The 27,889-nt window shown below is 38.7% G+C and overlaps 1 protein-coding gene across 4 annotated transcripts in view; it reads right to left on the bottom strand.

The window, feature by feature from the left end:
• SSH2 (slingshot protein phosphatase 2) overlaps positions 1-27,889 on the bottom strand; it is a 251,644-nt gene that overhangs the window by 102,196 nt on the left and 121,559 nt on the right. For 2 of the 4 annotated variants that reach the window (XM_014789731.2, XM_087440693.1), the window contains exon 1: positions 2,046-2,340. The exons of the other annotated variants lie outside the window; for them this stretch is intronic. In XM_014789731.2, the coding sequence (XP_014645217.1) occupies positions 2,046-2,173 (128 nt within the window). In that variant the 5' untranslated portion in view covers positions 2,174-2,340. Of the gene's footprint in view, positions 1-2,045; positions 2,341-27,889 lie in introns of those variants that run through there. 4 annotated transcript variants of the gene reach the window in all.

The raw sequence follows: 27,889 nt of genomic DNA, 5'->3' as shown, positions 1-27,889 counted from the left end.
TGCTTGCGCCACGGGCCTGCCCCTCAAGTAACTCATTTTTTGCGTAGGGATTTATAGCGTGCAAAGTGTTACTGCACATATGATCTCTTACTGTCCTCTGGGGTAGGAATCACCGTATCTTCATTTTACAGTTTAAAAAACTGAAGTCAAATGACTTACCCAAAGACACTAATTAGTAGGAAAAGAAATCTGGACTTATTTGATTACACTAGGAAGCAAAAGTCAAAACTCCTTTTGCCCTCAAAAGCTTAGAAGCTCTGCCTTTTAAATTTTGTTAATCTTTTTTAAAATTATAGTTAAATATATGTAAAATTTGCCATTTTAACCATTTTTAAGTGTATAGTTCAGTGGCATTAAATACATTCACATTGTTGTGCAACCATCACCACCAACCACCCCCAGAATTTTTCTTCTTCCTCAAATGAAACTTTACTTATTAAACTCAAACTTCCCACTTGCCCTGCCCTGACCCAGGGCAACCAGACTACTCTAGGTACCTCATAAAAGTGGAATCATACAGTATATGTCCTTTCTCACTGGCTTATTTCACTTAGAATAATGTCTTCAAAATTTATCCACGTTGTAGCATTTGTCAGAATTTCCTTCCTTCTTAAGGCTGAGTAATATTGAGCTGTATTACATACCACATTTTGTTTATCCATTCATCCATTGATAGACATGTGGATTGCTTCCACTGCCTTTTTTTATTCTTAAAGTATTGTTAACATTATTATTTTGAGATTGATTATCCAGTTTCAGATTATTCACTCTTTTCCTTCTCTTTCACCCCATTTGTCTTTTTTTTTTTAAAGGGAAAACACAAGTAAGCAGTTGATTTAATTCTGTAGAATTTACAGTACAGAGCAATAAAATCACTTTTTTGGGGGCTTTTTATAGGCGCTCCACCATAAATCAACTCAAAGGAAAAAACGCTGAAACTCAAATGAGTTTAATTTGATTTGGTAGGAGAGCAAACCATTAACTGAAAGAGTAAATTAGATGTAAGATTATCTATATATCACTTTACATGCTATTTTTGGGACCTTTAGTAAGGGATAATGGAAAGTTTCTGTTGTTAGACATTCAACGAAAAAAATTCTTCAGGCTGACCTGGGAGGGAGACACAGCTGCTTAAGTGCTGGGAGTCTGGGAAAACCTCAGTAGGTGACTCTCCTGAAGCCACCCTGGAGCACTAATACACTAAGAAGACAAAACTGCTGCTATCTAAAGTAACCCTAAACCATTCCACTAGTGCAAGGATGCAACTTGACTAGATGGAGTTCCTCTACTTGCACTTTATAACTGCGAGGTGAGATTAACCACAAGCTTCAGCACACAGTTCTCAGAAATAGCTCAACCACAGTGGAAGGGAAGGACGACAACTCTAGAGACTTCAAAAACAGTGACGATTTAAAGATGTGCTTGAATCTTGCACTTTAGTGAATGAAGGTGTGCATGCAGGCTTGTCATGTGAGCACGCAGTACTACAGAGGGAGACAAAAAGAAAAACAACTCAGCTACCGAAGTCCAGTTTTCTGAAATAATTCCAGACTACAACCAGCGGGAGAGAAGAATGGACTGCCTTTCTTTGTGTGAACGGCTTGTAACAGAAACCTATGATCACACGCAAACTTATTTGAAACAAAAAACCAAAACAATAAACAGGAGAGCTTGATCACCAGCAGGACCCCCAAGTGAGTCCTAGCGTTTCCGGCTGGCGGTTCAGAGGCTACAGACCGCCCTTCACCCCCAGTCTCCCGAGTGCCATACAGCTCAGCTGTCACTCGGTCACCACAGACAACCTCCCCGGGACGACTCCACTTTCAGATTCCCTCACAGTTTACCAGAAATCCTCGCAAAAGATTCTTCTGTCCGCCCACCCCCCGGGGACACTTTCTGCTCCCAACAATTACCCCACACCTCCACCTCACTATCCCCCCTTTCGCCCTCGCTTGCTGGCTCCCCAGGATGCTGCGAAAAGCGTCTGCTGAAAAGCAAACTTTCCGAGCGTTCGCGGAGGGCGGGAGGGCGCGCGGCGCACTCACAGCTGGTTGATGGCGTTCTGCGAGATGACCGCGTTGGCGGAGAAGTAGGGGATCATGTCGGGGCTACCGAGGCTGCAGGTGCAGGCGAGGGGCGCCTTCCTCTCGCGGGCCAACGTGCTCAGGGTCATAGGGTCGGCTCAAGGCACACAACTCCGCATCTTGGCCCCTGCCGGCTCGGGCACCAGGCGCTCCCGTTAGGCTCCGCAGGGCCGAAGTGCGGGCAGAGCCGGTTCCCGGCGGCCAAACTGGGACCGCCGGGTCGCGCGGAGGGAGCCGCCGCAGCCCTGGGGCTCGGCTGTGGAGTCCCGGCGGCCGGCCGCCGCCAGCAGCCAGCCCCAACCCGCGTCCGGGGCGGGGCGCCGCGGCGGGGCGGGCCGGGCCGGCCGGCGCCCCGCCCCCGACCTCGCGGCACCCACCGGATCCCGCTGCGTGCGTCCCGGCCTGGGGCGCAAGGGTCGGCCCCTATACGTCGCGGCTTGGGTGAAGGAGTGAAGCGAGCCGGGAGTGAGCAAGCAAGGCTCGCATTTCTTGGGAATGTTTCACCAGCAAGTTCCTGCCTCTTAACCAGTTCTATACATTGAACCTTAAACAAACCCCATTTTTCAAGTGATCTTAAAACTTTAAGAGGCCGAACATTCACAAATGCAACAAATATTTATCAACCGCTTCCTATGTGCTACGGCCTGGGGAAATTAAGAGATTAGCTGGATTTTTCTTAAAGCAAATAGTTGAAGTTATGATGAGACAAAAACCTATCTACTTTGTTGATAACATCTGCTAACCTTTATAAATAAATTTATAAAGGGCATTCCTAACCATCCTCCAAACTAAGGATTCATAGCCTTAGCTGCACATATGAATCACCTGTGGACATTTTAAAAATTTCAGGGCCGGGCTGTACCTTAGACCAATCAAATCCGAATCTCCTTAAGTTGGGATCTAGACGTCAGTATTTTTCAAAACTCCCGGGTGATTCCAGTGTGCAGCCATGGTTGAGAACTATTGTGCCAAATGATCTAAAGAGGAAGAGAGGCTAAAGATTATACCCTCACTTTACAGATGTGAAAACATTCAGGGTCTAGCCAGATGACCTCCTTTGTAAGTAATGTCACTTAGATAAGAACCCCGGTTTTATGAGTCCTGATCTAGGGCTTTTCCCACCAAACCCTATTCCCTGATGCCTTTATCATGTTCCTAACAACTCACTGAGCAGTGCCTCTCACCTGACCAGGAACCAGCTCTTTGTAAAATGAGAATCTCTTTTCTCTCCTGCACGCAATGTAGTGGCTTACAAAAGGGGCTGGCCCAGTGCAGGCACTCAATAAAAGATAGCTGCCATATCTCTTGCCCTTCCAGTCTCATCAGAACAAATATTTTCAAGCATCTGTATTTTTAGCTTTTCAAAATACTTGACTAGGGGCCGGCCCCGTCACTTAGCGGTTAAGCGCCCGCGCTCAGCTACTGGCGGCCAGGTTGGGATCCTGGGTGTGCACCTGCCCCACGGCTTCTCTGGCCATGCTGAGGTGACGTCCCACATACAGCAACTAGAAGGATGTGCAACCATGACATACAACTATTTACTGGGGCTTTGGGGGGAAAAAAAAGGAGGAGGATTGGCAATAGATGTTAGCTCAGGGCTGATCTTCCTCACACAAAAAAAATTACTTGACTAAAATGTATATCAATAAAGCTGCCTTAGGAATTCCAGAGCAAGACATTAATTTTTTTTTTTAAGATTTTATTTATTTATTTTTCCCCCCAAAGCCCCAGTAGATAGTCGTATGTCATAGCTGCACATCCTTCCAGTTGCTGTACGTGGGACGCGGCCTCAGCATGGCCGGAGAAGGTGCGTTGGTGCGCACCGGGGATCTGAACCCAGGCTGCCAGCAGCGGAGCGCGCGCACTTAACCGCTAAGCCACGGGGCCGGCCCAAGACATTAATTTTTAAAAACAATTTCACCATCCAATTATAAGAGAAAAGAGACTAAAATTAGGAAGAAGTCACTTTAAGACTCAACGTATGTGAGAATTGAGAAGAAACATCTTTGTTTTATACAAATTTTCAGATCTGTTTTCCTATTGATTAGTTTGGCAATTTTCAAAATATTAATAGTGAAACAATAATCAATCTAAACTATAAATTCTATGCCTAAAACCAGAATCACTCTTTTGTTCGTTGATCCTTCAATAAACCTTAAAGTTGTTGCCAAGGTACTGAGCGACTTGAAATATTGCAAATTCATGCTGGAAATAGGTATCTTAAGTTTCCTATCGATCTGGTAATAAGAAGGAACCAGTTGGTAAGTGAAAAGTTAATGAAAGGTCTGGATCTTGGAGCCCAGTTCATCATCATCTTCATCCATCTCTAGGAAGGAAAAATGTTTGAAAGATTTATTCAGGCTGTGTCAGCAGGCACCCAAATGGCAGTGTAAGAAAAAATCTGCTGATACACCCCAAAATAAATTGCTTTAAATATCTGGCAAACTTGCCAGTTTGCAATTTCTTCCAGGCTATAATTTATTACAGCCTTCTGCAATGATCAAAAAAAGGCAGCAGGCTATTTAGAATAGCACTATTAAGGTGAGTCCAGTTCCTTTCATGACACAGCAGAGATGGGATTTTATTGAAGTCAACACTAAATGATGCCGTTTAGGAAAGATGATGGCATGGTAATCATCTGTATCTGTCTGAAAAAGAAGTCAGCAGGAAATCTATCTTACTCAATTCACACAATGTCTCTAGCATTTAAAAATGCTAGAGATAAAGATTTCATAAATATGTATACTTGTCTTTTATAAATAGGTTCCTATAGTGATACCCCAGAAGTGCATAGTCCTTTGTTTCCCCTCAAAAGACCTCTGTCAGTGCCTGTTCAGCAAAACAGACTATTTTAACATCCCCATCCAGGCCTTTTCAAAAGCTTTTCCAAGTTAAATTCTTGCTTTGAACTATAATATAGGAAATTGGGAAAGTGCTAGAACATGCCTCTTGGTTTTTTAAGAAAAAGACTAAATTATCTTTGCAAACTGGGGTACTTTTAAGAAAATAGTTCTTTCTGCTGCTGTCTGTTTTAAAAAGTTGAACAAATTCCTTTTCTTTTCACAATTGCAGAGTGTCAAAATGTCAATCAATTTAGTTTCAGCTCAATTTAATCCTTTACTCTCCACTGTCAGGAAACAAGCCTCTGGGAAGCAAGCTCTCTGTACCCAAGCATCTAGGAATTAAAAAATGATTCCAAATTAGATTGAGCAGCATGAAATAAACTAAGCTAGTTTTCTACTCCACATGAAGTCAGAAGGGGCTTTCTCTAAAAAAAATCTGCACAAAGGCCCTGAAGAAAAATTGCTGCATTTCTTCACACTCGACTCTTCTTTGAGTTAGAAGATTTGAAATTAATTTTGTCATGTCATTTGCTGACCATCTCAAAGCTCAGAAATATGAATATTCTAAAATGTTAATTTGGCTCTTGACAGCATTAGTTACGACGTAATTAAATTTTTAATAGAATTACATGTTAAAAGCGCCCCATAGCCTAGTGGTTAACTTCGGTGCACTCTGCTTTGGTGGCCCAGGTTCGGTTCCCAGGCACAGATCTATACGACTTGTCGGTGGCCATGCTATTGCAGTGACCCACATACAAAACAAAGGAAGATTGGCACAGATGTTAGCTCAGGGCGACTCTTCCTCAAGCAAATAGAGGAAGATTGGCAACAGATGTTCGCTCAGGGCGAAGTGTCCTCAGCAAAAAAAAAAAAAAAAAAAAAAAAAAATTTTAAGTAATAGCTATCTCTTGTATCCACATCCATAAGGTACTTCCATTACTATGTCTCCATGTGTCCCTCCATAAGGTATGAACACTGTAACACCAGAGACTTATGGGCTGACCTAACTGTATTCCAGGACAGTCACAAAGGTGTACTGAAATGTGAGTGAAGGACGTGGACATGCTTTTGCTGCTGTAACAAAATTTCAACATGGGTGGATCACCTGAACTGACGGTAGCTACTGAGTTAAAAAGTGACAGTGCTGGTTTATAGTGCCAAAAGCAGAGGACCTAAGTTCTAGTTCTAACAAGACCACTTAATAAACTAAGATTCTGGGCAAGTCACTTAACTTCATCTGTAAAATGGGATAATAAAACCCTAAGGAAATGTTCCAAGATCTGTTTTTGTGAGAGTCAGGAATCTTAGGAAGGGAATTTCATCCAATCTGGAGATCCTGAAAAATGCATTTAATCAACTTAAGATAAACAGTCATCTAGTTCAAAGCAGTAGAACCCAGCAGTTAAAAATCCTAGCCTTGGAATTAATAGGCTAGGTTTGAATCCTAGTGCCACCATTAGCTGTGAACTTCAGATAGTTACTTAATCTGTGGCTCAGTATTAGTACCTAATTTATGAAGTTATTGTGAGGATTAATTAAGTTAATACATATAAAGTATTTAAAAGAGTGCCTGGCACAAAAACTGCTCTTTGGACTTAATGGCTCTGTAAGCTTAAGAGAGCTAAGAGAAAGGTTGAGGAGACTGCCCTTCAGGAATAAAATCAGAGAGCTGGAGTCTCCAATGAAGAATCTTAGATCAGAGTGCATGACTGTAATACATTTTTTTATTTAAAAAATTTTTTGCTTTTATAACTCCTCCATGTATCTTATCTTTTGACTGTTCCTCTGACATAAAAACTCTTAATAGGGAAAAGACAGATGTGCTTTTCTTCAGATCATTAAAAAAGCTGTGTGTGTGTCTGTGAGTGTGTGTGTGCACGCACGTGCATGTGTGTTGAGGGGGCAGGGAGACTCTGAAGTCTGTCTGGTAACCTTAAGGTAAAGTCCACTGTTTATTCACTGAGAAAATGAAGATGTTGATTAGAAATAAACCTCTATGCTCCTTTCCGCCAATCTGAAAAATAGCTAAAAGGGGCAACATTAAAATGGCAATGAGTCTAATATCAGAAGTTCTAGATTCTAGTTACTTCGTCCATGGACAAACCTTAATCCGTCCCAGTCCTAGTTTCTTTAATCTTAAAGTGGAGATGGTAATGTTTACCTCACAGTTTTGTTAAGATACATAGACAAAAGTGCTTTATGAACAAGACAGCACGAAATTTTCATTATTATTATCATCCATAAATTGCCCAATCAGCTTCCAATAACAGGAAGCTAGTTGTATTTGTTTGTATTTGGGGTGAGAAGTTGATGAATGAATGAAAATTAAAATACATACAAACTTCCCCTATGTACCACCATTTCATCCAGGAAGTCTTTACTATCATTGTTTGTTAAGTAATTAATTACATTAACTCAATATTGCATCTGTAGTAATGTGAGATCTGCAGTGTTCACTGGATTTTTGTATTTTTTAAGCTTCGAAATAATAGTATAAAATTATATAACTTTATTTTTTAAATACCTAGTTATAAGAAAAAATGATTATACCAATCAGAAGACCTATTTGTATTTTTATGTTTTCTCTAAGGGTGTTTCTCTGTTCTAGAGAAATAAATAGTAAATTAATTCCCTGAGTGTCAAAAGGGAGAAAACCAACATTTTAAACGGTTACAAAACAAAAAGCCTGTTACCTGGAGTAGCACAACATTCTGTCTCCTGTTAATCTGTAAAACGGTAGGATAAAACTCTCAAGATAATACGCCTAATTTTCAAACTTGTTGCCCAGACAGCACCAAAAGTCTCTCACTACACTTAGTCAAGGGCACTCTTCAAACAATACAATAAACCAAACTCTGTAAACAAAGGCTCTTAAAAGCAATCATGTTTTGCAATCACCATGTGGCTAACAGTTTTATTTAAAAGAATATCTGACAATAGTTTTTTTTTTTTCAATTTTATTTATTTATTTTTTCCCCCAAAGCCCCAGTAGATAGTTGTATATCATAGATGCACATCCTTCTAGTTGTTGTACGTGGGACGCGGCCTCAGCATGGCGGGAGAAGCGGTGCGTCGGTGCGCGCTGGGGATCCAAACCCGGGCCGCCAGCAGCGCAGCGCGCGCACTTAACCGCTAAGCCACGGGGCCGGCCCTGACAATAGTTTTAAACACTGGATCGAATAATGTCACTGAGCCTTTACAGTCCTTTCCAGGGAACTTCCCACAGAAGAGCAATGGGGAATACTGAAAAGATACGCATATCAACTCCATGAGAGGCAATCTCTAAGGCATTTATCCCCCTTGGTCTTAACCACCACATGCTCCAGTAGGAAGAGATGCTGAAATGCTGCTTTCTTCAGGTTACAAAAGCCCCACACTCTTACTGTTTAGTAAAAATAATAGGCATTTACAGATGACTTTTCACATCCAACACACCTTACAAAACATTTAACCATTTAATCCCCACTGCAACTCTTTAAACATCTTATTTTTTAAACTAGTTTTTAAAAAATAATAAAAGTAACACATGCTAAATGAGTAAAACTTTTTTTTTCCAGTATTCAGAAAGGCAAAATAAAAGTCACTCTTCTCATCCCCATCATCCTACTCTCAGGGGTGATTGTTAATATTTCCAGAAACTTTCCTTGCATATGCAAACATTAATATATTGTAGCTGGCCTTAGAAACACACCTGCACACAAGCATAGAATTATATTATACATATTGTTCCGCTTCTTCCTGCCCCACTTATCACTATATCTTGGACATTTTTCCACGTTTATATAGATTTACCTCATTCTTTTAAAGGAGTGCATAGTATTCTATTTTACAATTACATATAATTTAATAAACAGTCCTCTGCTGATGGTCATTTAAGTTGTTTCCAATCTTTACCATTATAAACAATATCACTATGGACATACTTTCATACAGTCTTTGTGTATACATGTGAATATATTTGTTGGGTCGATACCTAGAGGTGTAATTGGCAGTTAAAATATTTTAAACATCTTAGGAATTGATAGATATTATCAAATTGCCCTCATAAAAGGTTTAGTTTTTAATTTTCCCATGGAATCTTGGTGTCTCCTCCTACGCTGTGATCTATTAAATTAACTCAGGGCCCAAGATTCTCTTCTATACCCCATCTTTTACATACTACATTAAAAACTAAAAATATATATATATATGTTAGAAAAATAAAACATGCTTACTGAGAGAAACTAGAAAAACATACTATGTTACAAAGAAAAATATTATGAAGAATTATATTATGGATTATTGATTTCAAAGAATTAGACTATAACAAAATATGTGACACAAACTACTTTGAAGATAATATAATTGTTAATTCAGAAGATATTTTTAGATCTTGTTTGATGCTAATACTGTTGAACATATTATAGGTGAATGAGCTAAATGTGGCTTTGAGTGTCTTGGAATGGGGTGAGACAGAGAGAAATGGCAAGTGAGTGAATTTGGGAGTAATAAAAAATGGAGGCTAGAGGAACTGAGAAAGTCTGGAAAATAATAACAATAACTAACATTTACTGAGCTGATATTCACCGTGTACCAGATCCTCTATTAAGATTTTTACATACAATATATCACTTACTCTCACAAACAACCTATGATTCTATTACTATCTTTATGAGGCTCAGAGATGTTAAATAATTTGCCTAAGGTTCTATAGTAGTATTTCAAACCCAGCCAGTTATCCTGGCTCCAGAACCTGTTTCCTTAACCAGTACTCTACACTATCTCCATGATGATGGAGATTCACTACAGAACAGGTTAAGTCTGAAAAGGTCTATTGCCAGCAGAAAGAACTCCTTAAATATCTACCTTACTGCACCTAGTGTTTTCTTCTCCACTTGATCCTAGCTATGCTAGCAGGTCCTGACAATAATAGGGACCTAATCCAGTACTAAATATAGCAGTAAGATGATCTTTTGGCTGCTGTATACCATCTTCTTGCTACCAGATCCCTTAGAACTCTGCATTTCAAACTAATATTCATCAAAAGACATTTTTCAAAGCCCTTATTCTCTAGATTTTGTTTCCCTAGTTTTTTTACACAGCATCCTACATGAAGGAGGCATTTAATGTATTTGTGGATAATGATGGCATTATCATCTTATTTGATGTTTGAAATAAACCTACTAGCTGGGCAGGTACTATCATTCCTTGGTACAGTTAAAGAAAAAGATGAACCAGACTAATATCTAGGTGATAAGAAGCCTAGACTCCAGGCTCAGATGTGTCCAATTCATCCTACATATTGTTGACAGATTAACTGAACTCATTTGGACTAATCCTGAATACCTGTATGCCAGGCAGTTTGTTAGATACTGATTATCAAAATGAATAAGAGTTAAACACTTTTATAATAATTCCCTACTCAAAATCTCCAAGTAGTTCCCTATTCCCTTTCAGATCAAGCCCAAACTCTTCTTTCTAGCCCTCAGATCCTCCTTAATTTAAATCCTAACATAATCCAGTCATTATGGCATATCACCCTCAACCCAATTCCATCTCCAACACAGTTATTTTTTACCCATTCTTCCAAAACAAATCTTTGCTATAATTAGGTGGTATTCTATCTTGTCCTCCTATATCTGAGTCTCAATCTCCTTTCTGTTCAAGTTGTTCCCTCTCTGAGACCACGTTTATCCAGCCTTTCAAGTTATCCATGCATAACATATATTTCAAGGCCTGGTTCAATTCTCGGCTCTTTCAATAATTAGAAACTCTATAGTGTTTTCACATCCATCCTCATTTGATTCTCATTATAATCCTGTGTATAGGTAAGCAGGGCTAGCTGGGATTATCAGCTTCATTTTGTAGATGAGGAAACTGAGGCTCAGAAATTAAGGGACCTGCCCAAGTTTACATAGCAAGTGTCAGAGCTAGGATTTGAATTTAGGTCTTCTGATTAAGTACTGTGATCAATTCCTGGTTTATAGTATGCTATGACACTTTTCTAACTCCTTTGGCATTTAAAATCTATATTGTTATGCAAGGTCTTATTCTCTATTTTATGCCACATAACTTATCTCTCTGCTAGAGCAAATCAAACACAGTAACTCTCTTTTGCGGACTTCATAGAGCCTACCACACTGCTAGGCAAGTCATAAGCATTAAATATATTCTGGTTGGTTGGCTGATCCTTTATACCATACCCCACTACACTTTTCTTAAGGCTTGACGGAATCAATACATTAATGATGGAGGTTCTCTCTCCCCGGGAGCTCACTTCTTCACATCCGGTGTAGGGAGAAGCCCCTAAGACTCCTTTTCACGGCCTCATCTTTCTCCTCCCGCCTCTTGCTCTTCGGATAGTTGCCTCCTTCACACAGAGAATCCAGTAGAGGACCTGGAACACAACCTAGTAGGTAAGGGCTTTATTTTTATTTTCAAGCCTGCCCTAGACTTTCAGGAGCCAAAAGTTCAAATCGCAGCAGGATTGATTCAGCCCTTTCACAAGCAATTTAGTACTATGCAGTTTGTTTAGACTGGTCAAGTTTCCAGGCCCTGGCTGAGCAGCATCATTATCTCTCCAAGCTTTCATGTATCAGCTTCCCTGGCCATATTTCACTTTCCACGTCTTTCTTCTCTGAAATCAGATGGATAAGCAAAATCAAATACTTACACAATTATACACTTTTCAACAACCATGTCAAATATCTTCAAATTTAAGTCCAATACAAGATGTTTGTTTTCCTCTCTGGGTTAGGCAAAACCAAGAAGTATGCAAAAGCTTTACCCTTCAATCCTTAGAAGAAAGGGGGCACTTTGTATCATTCTTCGGCTAGTACCTCAACTAACTGAGAACAGATACAGTGTTGTCAGATTCTATTCTCCACCTCAGCTGGATAGCCAACTGGACAACAGACTTAAGCAAATTGAAAAATACTTTGCCAGGGGAAAAGAAAACTAAGTAGCAAATCCTTCTTTTAATTTTTAGTTGTGTAATATTTCAAACATACAGCAAAGAACAGATAATGGACAGCACTATTACCTTCTAACGTTTTACTCTTCAGATTGTAACAAATACGACTTTACAGTTGAAGTCCTCTGTGAACTTCTCTATAAGTCTTTCCCCTCCTCCCTCCTATACATGTAACTACTCTCCCAAATTTGGTGTTCATCTTTCTATTCATGTGCTTATATTATGAATATGGCATATTTTTCTTTAATGTAAAATTCAGACAATTATAGTTTGTAACGCATTGAACCTTTTTTTATTTCTTAAGATTGCTATATATAAGACATATAAAACAAAAAATTTTTCCTGCTTAAACAGTTCTAATCCAGGGATGAATAAATGAGTAGATATGTGATAAAGCCAATACACCAAATGTTCATTGTGAATCCAAGAGAAGTATGTACTTGGGTGTTTACTGTATAATTCTTTCAACTTGTCTGCGTGTGTACTTTTTTATAATAAAATGTTGGAAAAACAAAACAAAAACCTCTAATTCATATTTTGTCTAAAAATCTCACTGAGGAAGGATATTAACCGGTTTCAGATACTTTAAGGACCTAATGTACTTACAGAAAACAATAATTAGGCTTGATAGTCTAATTACTCTTTGAGCTCTTGCTTTATGGCATCTAACAAATAGAAAGAGAAAAGACCAGTTCCTCTAAGACTTATCTTCACATAGTCACTTCTTATAAAGCAGTTATTTCAGCTTTCACTTTTCGATCCTTTTCTGGAGAGTTTATGAAATCACTTGTTTATAATCCACTTCTCATCATGACTTAAGCTCAAAGATGGAAAACTATTTATAGTTGACAAGCATTCCTAATAAAATGAGTATATAAAACAACAGGAGAGAAATACTTTTGAAAGTATTTCTCTGAAAGATTTTTTTTTTTTTTTGTGAGTAAGATTGGCCCTGAGCTAACGTCTGTTGCCAATCTTCCTCTTTTTGCTTGAGGAAGATTGTTGCTGAGCTAACATCTGTGCCTGACCTTCCTCTATTTTGTATGTGGGGCACCACCACAGCATGGCTTGATGAGCAGTGTGTAGGTCTGTCTCTGGGGATCTGAACCTGCAAACCCTGGGCCGTCAAAGCAGAGTGCGCAAAGTTAACCACTGCCCAAACTTAACCACTACGCCACTGGGCTGGCCCCTTTTGAAAGATTTATAGTCCCCTTCACAAACCTTCTAAATTAACTTCTGTTATCTCAGGAAAATGCTCTGCTACAAGCTGATCATGAGAAGAACAAGAACAAAAGACATTCACTATTAATAAAATACCACTGTGATATAACATTTATGCAATAGTACTTTGCCTACTATTTGAGGTATTTTTATATTTGTGTATTATTTATGCCTCACAATAAGCATGCTAATTTTTTTTTTTCTTTGTGAGGAAGATTAGCTCCGAGCTAACATCTGTGCCCATCTTCCTCTATTCTTTTTTTTGTGTACGGGATGCTGCCAGAGCATGGCTTGATGAGACGGACATAGGTCCATGCCTGGATCCGAACCCTCAAACCACCGGGGCCACCGCAGCAGAGCGCGCGAACCCAACCACTGTGCCACTGGGCTGGCCCGCTAAATTTTTTTTTAAGGAAAAGGAACTGAGTCTCAAATAATGAATGTATTTGTTCAAGGTGATGCAACCAATACAAACATAGGTCTTTCAACTCCAATGCCAGTGCTCTTTCCCCACAACTGAGAACAATGGACTATAAATCTTTTTGTTTTACCGGGATTTTAAAATTACTACATTACCAGAAATTATGTTATTTATTATTTATTTGTAAAGTACTTCACCTTAAGTGGTCTAATTTAATAGTAATTACTCCTTGAGGCTGATGTTTTCACAATTTAATAGGTCAAGTAACAGACTCAGAGAAAACTAAGCTTGAATGCGGACTGTTTAATGACAGCAAATTGTCGTTCAAAAGGAAGGTCTTCAATGAAAAGGATTGTATTGAGTTAAAAACAGCAATTCCATATTGAGAAATGAAAGATATTACTGCCTCAACACAATTCTTAACAAAAATTTTTTAAGAAAAATTATTTACTTATTAAAATTAGATTAAATTAATCATTTAGATTAAATTTAAAAGTATGTCCAAGCTGATTTTTAACAATTGAACAAATAGGAAGACATACTAAGTGACTGTTGAAAATAAAGTCCTTAGTGAAATTTATTGATTACCTAAAATCACTTATAATTATAGTCCTTTTCATGTCATAAAAAATAAGTTTTGGGCTTTAAGTGAGAGGCTGGTGACAGATTTAGCTAACACTGAATGAATTACAATTAAAGAAAGTCATTTTCTTCTTATATTATTACCAGGAGTAATTTATTCTAGATACTGCTGGAACAGAGGTGAATGATTTAACAGTCAATTAAATTGTAACAAAAACATAGCTCCTCTACCCTCCATTCTGAAACTCTTTGTAGTTGAATGTAATCCAAAGTGGCACCTAAATACACATTTAAATCTTAATTTTTTAATGAAAAAATCCCATCACTAAAAAAAAGAACAAAAGCACACAAATACATGCCTTTCTGGGCTATAAGATTAGCCTTCTTTGTAAAGATGCAATCCCTGCTTAGAGGCATCTTAATTCTCCACAGCCAGGCCTGCCCGGTGGCGCAGTGGTTAAGTGGGCGTGCTCCGCTTCAGCGGCCCAGGGTTCACAGGTTTGGATCCCGGCTGCACATCGACCCACCACTTGTCAGGCCATGCTGTGGCGGCATCCCATACAAAGTAGAGGAAGATGGGCACGGATGTTAGCCCAGGGCCAATCTTCCTCAGCAAAAAAGAGGAGGATTGGCATCGGATGTTAGCTCAGGGCTAATCTTCCTCACACACACAAAAAATAATAATTCTCCACAGCCACCCATTTCCAAAGGGCCATACTGATATTGGACTATATTGGGTGATGCTGCTTGAATGATGGATGTGTTCGATGTGAACATTAAGTTCACATCTCTGAAGGAGTTCAAATTTTGCTCTGCATCAAAAAAAACATAAGGAGGAGCCATGTTTCCCCCCAAGGACCCCTTTTCTTAATTTCAGAGGAAAGACAGCTTTAGTCAATCAAACCAAAGTGTTAACTACAAAAGAATTGCTGCTTACACTTTTACATGGGCATAATAAGAATCTAGAGAAAAATCCTATGATAAAAAAAGGAACAGAAGAAAATAGAATATTAAATTTCTTATACCTAACCTTCAAAATAGGGCTTTCCAAGTCCCTTCCAAATATTAACTCATGTTCGGACATACACTATACTTATTATTCATATTTTACAGAGGGGTAAACAGAAGCATACCAAAATAGTGAATGCCAACACTGCCAGGCACTGTGTTAATACTAGGTATTCAAAGAAGTATGAGGACATATAATTATATACTAAACAGCTCACAGTAAAGCATGGGAGACAGATGAGCTATATAAAAAAACAGCCCTCAGCCCACCATACTACCCAATGTTCTTCCAGCCCACCATACTACCCAATGTTCTTCCTGAGTGGCGTGCTCTTTACCGGTCTGCATTTGCAGATGCACTCAACTTGAAAAGCCTATTCCTCTCCTCCTCTCATCACCACGCAAAGCTGTCTGGTTAATGCTTTACTCAAGAACCCTTCTATATGGGCCGGCCCCGTGGCTTAGCGGTTAAGTGCGCGGGCTCCGCTACTGGCAGCCCGGGTTCGGATCCCGGGCGCGCACTGACGCACCGCTTCTCCGGCCATGCTGAGGCCGCATCCCACATACAGCAACCAGAAGGATGTGCAACTATGACATACAACTATCTACTGGGGCTTTGGGGAAAAAATAAATAAAAAAAAAAAAAGAACCCTTCTATAAAAGTTATAATGGTCTTAGTAATGGTAAAAAACACTTATTGAGCATGTACTATGTGCTAAGCATTTTGCCAAACTAAGTAAACGACTTATATCTCATTTCATCATCACAGCAATTCTCTGAGAATTGCTAACCAGCTTCTACTTTTAAAGGATTTACTGGATTAACTGACAGTCTCCATTCTCTCTGTAAAGCATCCTGTCATTGTAGCAGAGATGCTCCTAACAGGTTACTCCTCTCTAGTATGCCCACTCACTTCTGCTTTTAAAAGTTCTATGCTTATCAAGAATCTGTGTTTGTTTTAAAAATTTTTGATGCCCACTGCACTTCTTATCATAACTATATAATTTAATTAAATATTATGTAAACCACTTACATGAATACAAAAATAAAAAGACGTTATTTGTATGAAAATGAACTAGAATGTTTTCGCAAAACCTAAATAAAGGATAGTTACTTTAAAAATTGCTGTTGAATTAGGTGTGGCTAAGAGGACTGTAAAAGACTGAAGGAAGTTTAAATTTCTAGAAGGATTCTGTACACAATTCTCTTCACAATTGCCTATAAGTTCTCACTCTATAGAAGTCAAAACAGGAAATTAAAGACAATGCATGCATGACAGGTGTGGATTATACAAGAAAAACTAGAAATCAGAGGATCAGAAAACCAGGACAATCCCACATTTCATCTAATTCTAAAATCCAGGTTCTTAACCAAAACTCAAAAAGGCACTCAATAAGTTTACAGGGTAAATGAATGAAAAGAGAAACCTCTCCATGGGAGGTGATATGTGATGAATGGATGAATGGAATGTTAACAGACAGAAAAAGGACGGGAAAGGACATTCCAGAAGAAGGTAGAAAAGGCTTTAGAGTCAAGAGTATACTGAGTTTGAATTTGAGTTCTGTGCTGTGTGATTTGGGCAAGTCACTAATCTCTTTGTGACTCAGCTTCCTCATCTGTAAAATGAGCAGCAATAATTCCCTGGCACTGTTATAATGATTAAATGAGATAATGAATATAAAGCATTAATGTGGTGCTTGAAGGCATATGTACAGTTAACTTTACGAGGATAAAAGGCATGTTTAGGGAAGGGCAGATAGTTCTTTAAGGCCTGAATAAAGGGTACAAGGTTGAGTGGCAGGAGGTAAGACTGGAAAGTTGGACTGGGGTCAGTTTTTAAAGTTTTTAAAACGTCACCAAAGTCTAGACCATTCTATAGGCAATGGAGAATAATGGGAGACTTTAAGTTGGAAAGTGACATGAACAAATCCAAGTCATGTCTGAGGGTAGGTGGAGGATGTATTGGCATGATGATCAGTTAGACGCAGACAGATCATGTTAGGAGGCAATAATTCAAGCAAGAAGAGGGCTTAGACTAAGGCTGAGACAGAGGTTATGAATAAAAAGGGGAAAGTCTGAGATAAAAACAGACGTATATTTTATGTAACCCCTTCTGCCCTCAACGAATCTATAAATACAGAATTAAAGTCCCTTATAAAGCCATTAACATAAATCCTGCCACTAAAATAAACTCTATATTACATTATGCAAGCTTTTCAAATTTAATTAAAATAGGTTTTGCCAAATGGTAGAGAATACCCAGATGATAAAGCCTGTAGTATCATCACGGAATAAAAGGATCAGTCTGTTCCAAACCCAGCTTAAACCTGATGCTTACTATTCCTACTTGGATGTTTGTTTGAGAAGTTATTTTCACTAATTTAAAATGATTTTGCCTGTACTAATTCCTTGTTTCAGTCTATAACATTTTTTTATTTGTTCTTTCATCAGCAAGAGGTTCTGGAGATAGAAGTGACAGTTTTAGGGATTGACTGAACGTGGGGGAAAGAGTCAGGGATATGAAGTTTCTAGCTTAAACTACTACATGGATGGTGAGGTCATTAATAAGGAAAGGAAGAAATTTTGGAAGAGAAATTTAATAATACAATAAAGATAACCATAGAACATACAAGATTTGTAGGCAGTTAGAAACAAGGGTTCAAAGTTCCAAAATAGACCTGAAGTGGATACATAGATTTGAAAATTCTTGGCACACAGGCAAGAAGAATGGGGTAGATGAGGTCACCAAGGGACGATATATAGACCAGAGAATGGGAAGCCATGAGTACTCTTGAAATTATATGCAAAATTAAGTTGTACGCACACATTTTTCTGATAAAAAGGTCTAGTGTTTTAACCAGCTTTTCAAATGACTCCATGTTCCCCAAAAGGTTGAAAATTTCCCTTTATGCTATAAAGTAAAAGAGGCAAGGATGGTTTCCCAAGGAAAATTAACTTTTAAGAGATGGACAGGGAAGAATTGCTGGTGAAACCAATTGGGAGGCTATTGGCAGAGGGTATAAGCAGAACCAGCAAAGAATGATGGTAAGAAAGCCAAAGGAGGGGCCGGCCCGGTGGCATAGCAGTTAAGTGCGCATGCTCCACTGCGGCGGCCTGGGGTTTGCAGGTTCGGATCCCGCACAAGCACCGACCCACCATTTGTCAGGCCATGCTATGGCGGCATCCCATATAAAGTAGAGAAAGATGGGCACAGATGTTAGCCCAGGCCTGGTCTTCCTCAGGAAAAAGAGGAGGATTGGCATTGGATGTTAGCTCAGGGCTGATCTTCCTCACACACACACAAAAGAAAGCCACAGGAGATGGGAACTGCCCAGAAAAAATGGTCAATAGTGTCATTTAAGATGGGAACCAAAACGTATTCACTGGTGATCTTAACAAGAGCAGCAGTTTGAGGGCTGGCGCTGTGGTGTAGCGGTTAAGTGCGCGCGCTCTGCTGCTGGCGGCCTGGGTTTGGATCCTGGGCTCGCACTGATGCACTGCTTGCCAGGCCACACCGTGGCAGCGGCCCACATAAAGTGCAGGAAGATGGGCATGGATGTTAGCAAAGGGCCAGTCTTCCTCAGCAAAAAGAGGAGGATTAGCATAGATGTTAGCTCAGGGCTGATTTTCCTCACCAAAAAAAAAAAGAGCAGTAGTTTGAGTGGTGGAGGGTGCAAAAGTCAGGTTTTATGGGTTGAAGAGTGAATGGGAGTTGATAACGGAGGCATTAAACATTTCTTTCAAGAAATCAAAATAAAATTTTAGTTTGAGGTGAAAGCAAGGTTATGAAATGGTACTTTAAAATATTTTAATTTCTTTCAGTCTGATAAAAACCTGACCATGTTTACAAGATGAGGGAAACAGGCCAGTAGAGAGAGGTAAAATACATATTTAATCCAATAACTAAGTAGGACATTGTCACAATAATTGATCTTGATCTGCAAGCATTTTTAACTTAAAGGATACAATATTTAGAGTCTAAACACCAAGAAACAGAAATATTTTCACCAAAATTTTAGATGTCAATAAGACCATTAGAATGTTTTGCAGATTCAAAACCTTCCAAAATGTGTTTACATACTTGAACCTAAAAGATCCATATCAAGTTGGCTCATCAGCCATTTTCCAGAAATTTCTAGAGTGACAGAGAACTATAATTTTGTGTGTGTGTGTCTGTATTTTAATTTAATTTCTCATTCTTGACATATGCTTGACATATGAAGAGATCTGTATAGGCTCATTTTCTGCTTTTTTTTTTTTTGCTTGCCGAAAAGCAGATGCACAATCAGAGATAAGTGTGTTAGAATAATAGCTAAACCCTCTCTTGGTAATCTCAACTAATCTCTTAGTTTACATTATAATTGCCATGCTGCTAAGTAATCCTGACCTTCTCAATTCCAGGCCAATTCCCAAATTCCCACAGGACATCACTACCTGCGTGCTACATGGCGTTTAAAGTTCAATACATCCCAAAATAAACTATAGTATGTAACAAACAAACAAACAAAACCCTGGGAGATGGGGGAGAATCCAGTTAATGAGCTTTACACGGTAGAATTCGGTACTCTTAAAATTGAGCTCCTGCAGAGTTACCTTATCACAGTTACGGAACTTGGAATTTCATATGTAACTTCTGGCCAAAAAGTTATTTTTTAAAAAACAACCACCAGGGCCGGCCCCGTGGCTTAGCGGTTAAGTGCGTGCGCTCCGATGCAGGCTGCCCGGGTTCGGATCCCGGACGCGCACAGACACACTGCTTCTCCGGCCATGCTGAGGCCGCGTCCCACATACAGCAACTAGAAGAATGTGCAACTATGACTTACAACTATCACTTGGGGCTTTAGGGGAAAAATAAATTAAAAAAAAAAAAAAAAAAAAACAACCACCATTTCCTCTTTTTTAATCACAGATAAAATCTCCAACTTAAAAATAGTAACACACGTGAACTTCCTATTGGCATATTTGTATATGTAATTATTTGTAATCTTCCCAAATATGCCTTCCCTATCTTCTACATGGCCTGTATTTTCCTTTTCCAGAGGATATCAATTATAAATATTTTATGTGGCTAAAGATGCAGCAGCAATACACATGTGAGAGAGAGAGTGTGGTAATGTATATATGTTATAATATCTATAGATCATCTTTTTTTTAAATTTTATTTATTTATTTATTTATTTCCCCCCAAAGCCCCAGTAGATAGTTGTATGTCATAGTTGCACATCCTTCTAGTTGCTGTATGTGGGACGTGGCCTCAGCATGGCTGGAGAAGCGGTGCGTCAGTGCACACCCAGGATCTGAACCCAGGCCGCCCAGCAGCAGAGCGCACGCACTTAACCACTAAGCCACGGGGCCGGCCCTATAGATCATCTTTTTAATAGAAAGCCTGAAGTTTGGTTTTCTTAAAATTAAGAGTCATTTGGTATTCTGTAGAATTCACATACCAACCTACCTAAGACAATCACCATTTAACTCACTTGAATATTAAAAGTGATTTTGTTGATTACATGTTCCAGCTGTTAAGAAGTAGATAGTTAAGCAAAACAAAAAGACATTGGCCTGTCAGGTATATTTTAACTTATTTGAAAAGGGCTTTAACCTTAATATCAACTGCTCTTTTTGTTAGTTGAAGAATCAGGCTATAGTGATTCTGAAGGTTTCTGAAATACGTACTGTGAGGATTTATTTGTTTATTATGGACATAAAATTATGATCCTAGTTTTAGAAGAACTCAGTTTATAATGATAAAAAGGAATAATAGTAATAATAATAATTACTACTTGTTGAGTGCCTATTACTATGATAGGCACTTAACCTTTATATCTCAAATCCTTATGAAAAACTGTAGGGGCTGGCCTGGTTGCATAGTGGTTATGTTCATGCACTCCGCTTTGGCAGCCCAGGGTTCGCGGCCCGGATCCCAGGCGCGGACCTACGCGCTGCTTATCAAGCCATGCTGTGGCACGCATCCCATATATAAAGTAGAGGAAGATGGGCATGGATGTTAGCCCAGGGCCAATCTTTGTCAGCAAAAAAGAGGAGGATTGGCAATAGATGTTAGCTCAGGGCTAATCTTGCTCACCAAAAAAAATGGTAAAATATGTTTTTTCTATTATAGAGTTGAGGAAATGGGCTCAAAGAGGCTAAGTATCTTTTCCCAAAGCCTGAAAATTATGAAAAGTACGGTTCCTTAATCATTCCTTCTACGGAAAGTTATTGGGTACCTCCTATGTGCCAGAATTCAAGGATACAATCGTGAACAAGATAGAGATTGTCCCTGCCCTCACTCAGTTGTAAGTGGCAAGCACAGACAAGTAATGAGTAACAATAGTGTTGGAAATGCTGTGAAAGGGAAGCAGAGAGTTCTATTAGAGCCATAAGGTGAGAAATTTTCCACTGAAGGGTAAGGATTGTTGTAAGCAAAGGTAGTTCATAACCAAGTATATGTTTTAAACAGTTTCTAAATTTCTTGACCTTTCTTTGGGGCTTCAGGAGAACAGAAGTTTTAGGGCTAGGCTAGGTAATCGATAACAGGTCCTTTCTTCTCTCTCCAAATTGCTGCTTGGCTTGGGGAAATTCCCAGTGAATAATTAACACCAGAATAGTCTGCCAGTTATGTTTATTAATATATTCTTTCTGCCTCAGGACAGTAGAATAGCAGTGAGTCAGAGAAGCAAGTAGATGAGCCTTTGCTTAATAAATATTCATTGAATGAGTGAAGCAAGATGATCAGTACTTTAAACAGGGTTTTCCAAATGGCACCCAATGGCTGTGACTTTCGGTAATCATCCAGGTTGAATCAGATTTGACCTACTGACCCAGAGATGGGAGGCTCCCATTTCTAATTCAATACTAGATTTGTACTAAGTAAGAACTTTATTGGTATCTAAAGTTTGACAATTTCTCTTCTTATTTTTGCTAAGTAAATGATCTTAATAGTATATGATGTAAAGGGTGTCAGTCACAGCACAGAATTAGAGAAATTAGGCTGTGAGCTTGTGAAATAAAAATAGAAAAGAATTTACATAAATACTAGTGAAAGTACCATCACTTTACATCTTGCTGTAATATTTGTTAAAGCTTTCCTATATACTATTTTATTTGCTTTTTCAACAATCATATAGGATAGATGGGCAGATGTTACCCTCATTTTACAGGTGGGGAAATTGAGGCTTACAATAGTAAGAGGGGAGACAGAACTAAAATCAGGTCTTCTTACTCTTACTTCATTGCTCTTTCCCTCTATTACACTGCTGGATGTCCACACTTCCCTTGATGACCCCTTTGTATACACAAAAAGAAAATTAACACTGTAGACTTGGAGATCTAACTAGACAGGAAGGCTAAACCACAACTGAATTTTTATCCACAGAAATAATATTACAATGAAGATAGAAAAAACAATAATGTAGTCCAATTCCCTGCCATTACACAGATATGATAAAAAGTATTTGTATGCCTATATTTATATACATTTCTGGTTTAATCACAATTTGAAGAACAGATGCTTCTCTGGGATAAATTTTCACTTTTATCTGGAAAATCTTTTCTTTTTCAGAAATCTTGTTCTCTAAGCTGACGAAAATATGGCAAGTATTCTGAACTATCTTTTCGGAAGACTAATTTTCTACAAACACTAATATTCAACATATTCTAGTAAATGCTCTTTAATTTCACTTTGTAAAAATTCTCCATCAGATGGTTTACTCATCATCTTTTTGAGATAATTAAATATGAATGTTGAAGTGATATGGAATTTGATGACGATGGCAGTTTGAGAGTTCATCTGGGTAATAACAGGAAATCTTTCTGTAGTGTCTATTTCCTTTAAAATATAAACACACACACAGGTGATACATATATACATATAAATACATATTTTTTTCTTACTCCGATACATAGACTTGCATGTGTTTGTATACTCTGTGTGTGTACACAGACACGTATGTATACGTTTCAGGGTGGGAAAAACCATGTATATCAGGAGTTCCTACGGTTTATACTGTTTAAACCCAGAAGCATAAAAATATCAGAAGAGAAGAAAAAATAAACTTGACCTTATACTGAACTCAGCAGTTCTGAATTAAGTGTTCAGAATAGATCTTTCCTAATAGCCTCTTGTCCTTTCATCCAAAACAAATAACTTGTAGTGAACAAGAAGGAAAGCATATTAATTTTATTAGTTTTTTTAAGTTACCTAAATATTTCCTGGAGGAAGGTGAGATTCTAATTTTGGGGGTTGGAGTGGGAAGAAGGATGGGCAAATCTTTGGTTCTTATCTGTAGGCTGTTTTTCTTTAAAATGAATTACACTATTTATTCAATTGGGAAAATCATTTTGGGAGAAGGTAACAGCACTATAAAAAGTTAACCCTAGAGTCATGAATTACTTCTAAAGCTCCAAAATGCCGGTTGCTATAGAAGCTTCCCTGGTTTCAATTCATACATTTTCATTCCTTTACTCAGTAATTTAACAATTAGGTAACGCATGCCTATTAATTGCCAGGGCTTAGGCTAGACCTTGGGAATGAAAAAACGAGAAATACTTGGGAGCTGACAGCATGGAGGAGAGACTGTTTAAACAAGAGTGTGAAAAATGATAAAGTTCTTCCTTAAAGAGAGATCTGTGAATTATTATGAACTTTCATTGTTAATTTAATTCACCAAATTAATATACAACAGCTCTACAAAATTCAACACAGTTTTAGAGCAAGATTAACAGCAAATTCACTAAAACTTTTTCATAAGTAAGTGAAACTATTCTGTGAATATGTCCTTTTTGTGGATATATAGTTGTCTTCTTTTTGTTGTTGTTGTTGAGGAAGATTGGCTCTGAGCTAACATCTGTTGCCAATTCTCCTCTTTTTGCTTGAGGAAGATTGTCCCTGAGCTAACATTTGTGCCAATCTTCCTCTATTTTGTATATGGGACGGTGTCACAGCATGGCTTGATGAGCAGTGTGTAGGTCCGCACCTGGGATCTGAACCCGTGAATCTTGGGCAGCCAAAGCGGAACGCGCAAACCTAACGACTAAGCCACCACACCAGCCCCGATATATAGTTGTCTTTTATTTGTATGTTCTGATTTTTTTTGTTGATGGGGAAAGAAAAGAAAGTCCCTCATATAGTGGTTCTCTGTCCTGGATGTATACTTTCAAACTCATTCCCTGGGTTTCCTTGGCTGTATTGTTTTGTCTGTAGGATAGGGCCTTATCCTGAGACAACATCACTTGATGGTCTTGCTAAATTGGTCAAGCCAATACCACCACAAGTCATCAGTACTCTGTCTCAGCCCTTGAGTTCTTCACAACATTGGTTTGGTTTTAATTTTAAACATAATTTGGAAAAAGCTCTTCAAATGTCTCAAAAACCCTATGGTAAGGGGGAGGTAGGAGGCCTAGCAGGCCTTTGGATTAAGAGCAGCATCTAGGATTAGGTTCCAGTTAGTAGAATCCACACATCTGCCTCTACAGACTCCTCCAGCAGCAACTTGGCAGTTTCTGCCAAGACCCCCTGGAGCATTGCTGCTCCCTGGCCCTGAGAGTTGAAGGCCAGTTCAGCACTGAGGAAGGTTCTATTGGTGATCTTGCAAAAAGTGATAGCCCAAAGCCAGAGACTTCCCAGGATTGGCCCTATTCATGTGGTCTCTGTAAATAAAGTACAAAATTGTTGAGCGTGCTCCTTGAGAGTGCCACAATTTAGTCAGTCGTCTAAGGTGATAAATCTATGAAGTATGTTATTACCCCAATACTTTTTATTTATCTAGGATTTGTGAGCTGAATGGATCTCAAGACTTTCCTTACAGGACATGAGAAAAATACTTTGCCACTTCTAAGAGGCACGCCTCATTGCACAGTCTTTACCTCAAAGGATTCACCATCAATCTCAAACTGTTTCAACAGAGGGCTGTGGTTATGAAGAGCCAAGCAGAGAACGCTTTTCAGGTAATAGCTACTATTGTGACAGACACTCCAGTTATCCATACAAAAAGCCTAGCTGATAATAAAAAGTCACTCTAATTTGGTTTATTTCCACTTGAGAACCAATAATTGTTTTGTCTTTATGATGCTGGCTTCAAAATCTTTGAGGCCTGGGTTGTGGTCTTTGGCCTGGATCTTTTGGACCTTTATGGGATGAACCGACACTGACTCAAGAAGCTCCAGCTCACATATCTGAAAAAGTACACCTGGATTGTCATGTGGGTGCCACGGAGGTATTGCATTCACAAGTAGAGCACTGGAAATGATAGTAGCGGCTGTGGCTTCAGCTCTCTTGCAGCTCCCTGACAATGCCTTTTTAAAAGGATTAACTTAAAAAAGAATATTTGTATAGCACTTTGCAATTACTGAAAGTAGCCTTTTTTTTTTTAACTTTTTTTTTTGTGTGTGTGAGGAGGACCAGCCCTGAGCTAACATCCAATGCCATCCTCCTCTTTTTTGCTGAGGAACACTGGCCCTGGGCTAACATCCGTGCCCACCTTCCTCTACTTTATATGGGACGCCGTCACAGCATGGCTTAACAAGACTTTTTTTTAATTAAAAAAAATTTCAGAAATCTCATATTGGATTGTGCTTAAAATTAAAAAATCTTTACTGTTATCAGTTATTTTATTTTATTTTTTTTTAAAGATTTTATTTATTTATTTATTTTCCCCCCAAAGCCCCAGTAGATTGTTGTATGTCATAGCTGCACATCCTTCTGGTTGCTGTATGTGGGACGCGGCCTCAGCATGGCCGGAGAAGCGGTGCGTCGGTGTGCGCCCGGGATCCGAACCCGGGCTGCCAGCAGCGGAGCGCACTCACTCAACCGCTAAGCCACGGGGCCGGCCCTGTTATCAGTTATTTAATCATTAGATCTTATAACTTATAGCATCTATCTCGTTCTCATAGGGAGATGCCCACTTGGTTTGAGTACTTAACATATATACTTGTTAATTATTGAGAATTATTTATTTTGCTGGAGGCACAATCATATATTTTTAACAACTAGACCTTCCTATTTAAGGACTCAAACTTTACCCATAAAATGTTATTCTGTATTTGTCAATTATTCCTCAATAAAGTTAAAAAAAAAAAAAAAGAGTTTTACTCAAGGACAACCTAATAAGACAATGCATAGTACCCAGGAACACTGAGAAAGTACCCTGGCACCTACATTCATTTTACAAAGGGTAAGAATGGAAAGAGAATCTTCCAATCATCAACCCTTCTCTTTAGAAAATTTCAATTTCATTATAAACAGTTCTTTCTATAATCAGCTACCGGTTAATCTGGAGGGTCTCTATCCCAGAAGCCACTGTCACCACACCTTTCCTTGCCTTGTAGTGTCTCCAGCCTGCCAAGGAGAGGGGACAGCAGGTAGGAACAGCATTCTCTCAACTGCTCCCCATAGTTCTTGACTGTCAGCTGTTTTCTATTCCCCTGAAAGAACTCTTTTGTCTTCTATGATTACTGTTTCCCTTCCCATTCCCCTGGCTGCCAGTAGAAAAAATAAATACTGCATTGAATATGAAATTATTTGTTTTCACACCTTTCAGTTTTTCGTGAGAACTGAATTATGGGATGTATAAATGCTTTGTATGGTAGAAAAAGGGTAAAGACCACAGTCCCACAGCTGTCTACATATCACTTCCCTTCTAATGGAGAAATTCTGCCTCAGACCTTTTCATTCTGGAATATGGAATTTCTGCTAAACAGCAGCCCTAGTAATGAGAGAAAAAGTCCAATTGAAAGAAAATATCACATTCACTCATTGCCAGGATGCAGTCCATAAGAATCTATAGTTACAAGTCATGTAGCTAAGAGGATTTTGTTACTACTAAATAATCTGCAGTGATAGGTATTTTTTTGGTGTGGTAAAATACACACAACATAAAATTTACCATCTCAGCCATTTTTAAGTGTACAGTTCAGTGGTATTAAATACATGTAACCCTTAGCACCATCCATCCCCATAACCCTTTTCATCTTGTAAAACTGAAACTCTATACCCATTAAACAATAACTCGCGTTTTTCCTCTCTCCCCAGCCCTTGGCAACCACCGTATACTTTCTGTCTTTAAGATTCTGACTACTCTAAGTACCTCATATAAGTGGAATGATACAGTATTTGTCTTTTTGTGACCAGCTTATTTTACTTAGCATAATGTCCTCAAAGTTCATTATTATAGCATATTGCAGAATTTCCTTCCTTTTTAAGGCTGAATAATATTCCATTTTATGTATATACAACATTTTGTTTATCCATTCATCCACCGATGTACATTGGGTTGCTTCTACATTCTAGCTTTTGTGAATAATACTGTCATGAATATGGGTGTACAAATATCTCTTCAAGACCATGCCTTCAATTATTTTAATACCTTAAAGTAGTATTACTGGATCATATGATAATTCTGTTTTTAATTTTTTGAGGACCTGCCATACCGTTTTCCATAGCAGCTGTACCATTTTACATTCCAACCAAGAGTGCACAAGGATTCCAATTTCTCCATATCCTCACCAGCATTTTGTGTTTTTCTGTTTTTTTGATAGTAGCCATCCTAATGAGTGTGAGGTGGTATCTTATTGTAGTTCTGATTTGCATTTCTCTAATGATTAGTGATGTTGAGAATTTTTTCATGTGCTTATTGGCCATTCATATATCTTCTTTGGAGAAATGTCTATTCAAGTTCTTTGCCCATTTTTGAATCAGGTTGTTTGGTTTTTTGTTGTTGAGTTTTAGGAGTTCTCTATATGTTCTGGATAATAGTCCCTTATCAGGTATATTATTTGCAAATAT

This window comes from Ceratotherium simum, chromosome 16, assembly GCF_057802395.1.
Source record: "Ceratotherium simum simum isolate JZ-2026a chromosome 16, ASM5780239v1, whole genome shotgun sequence".
In the NCBI taxonomy this organism is placed as follows: domain Eukaryota; kingdom Metazoa; phylum Chordata; class Mammalia; order Perissodactyla; family Rhinocerotidae; genus Ceratotherium; species Ceratotherium simum.
The sequence above is the reverse complement of the archived record's forward strand: the minus strand, read 5'-3'. Positions and strand labels throughout refer to the sequence as shown.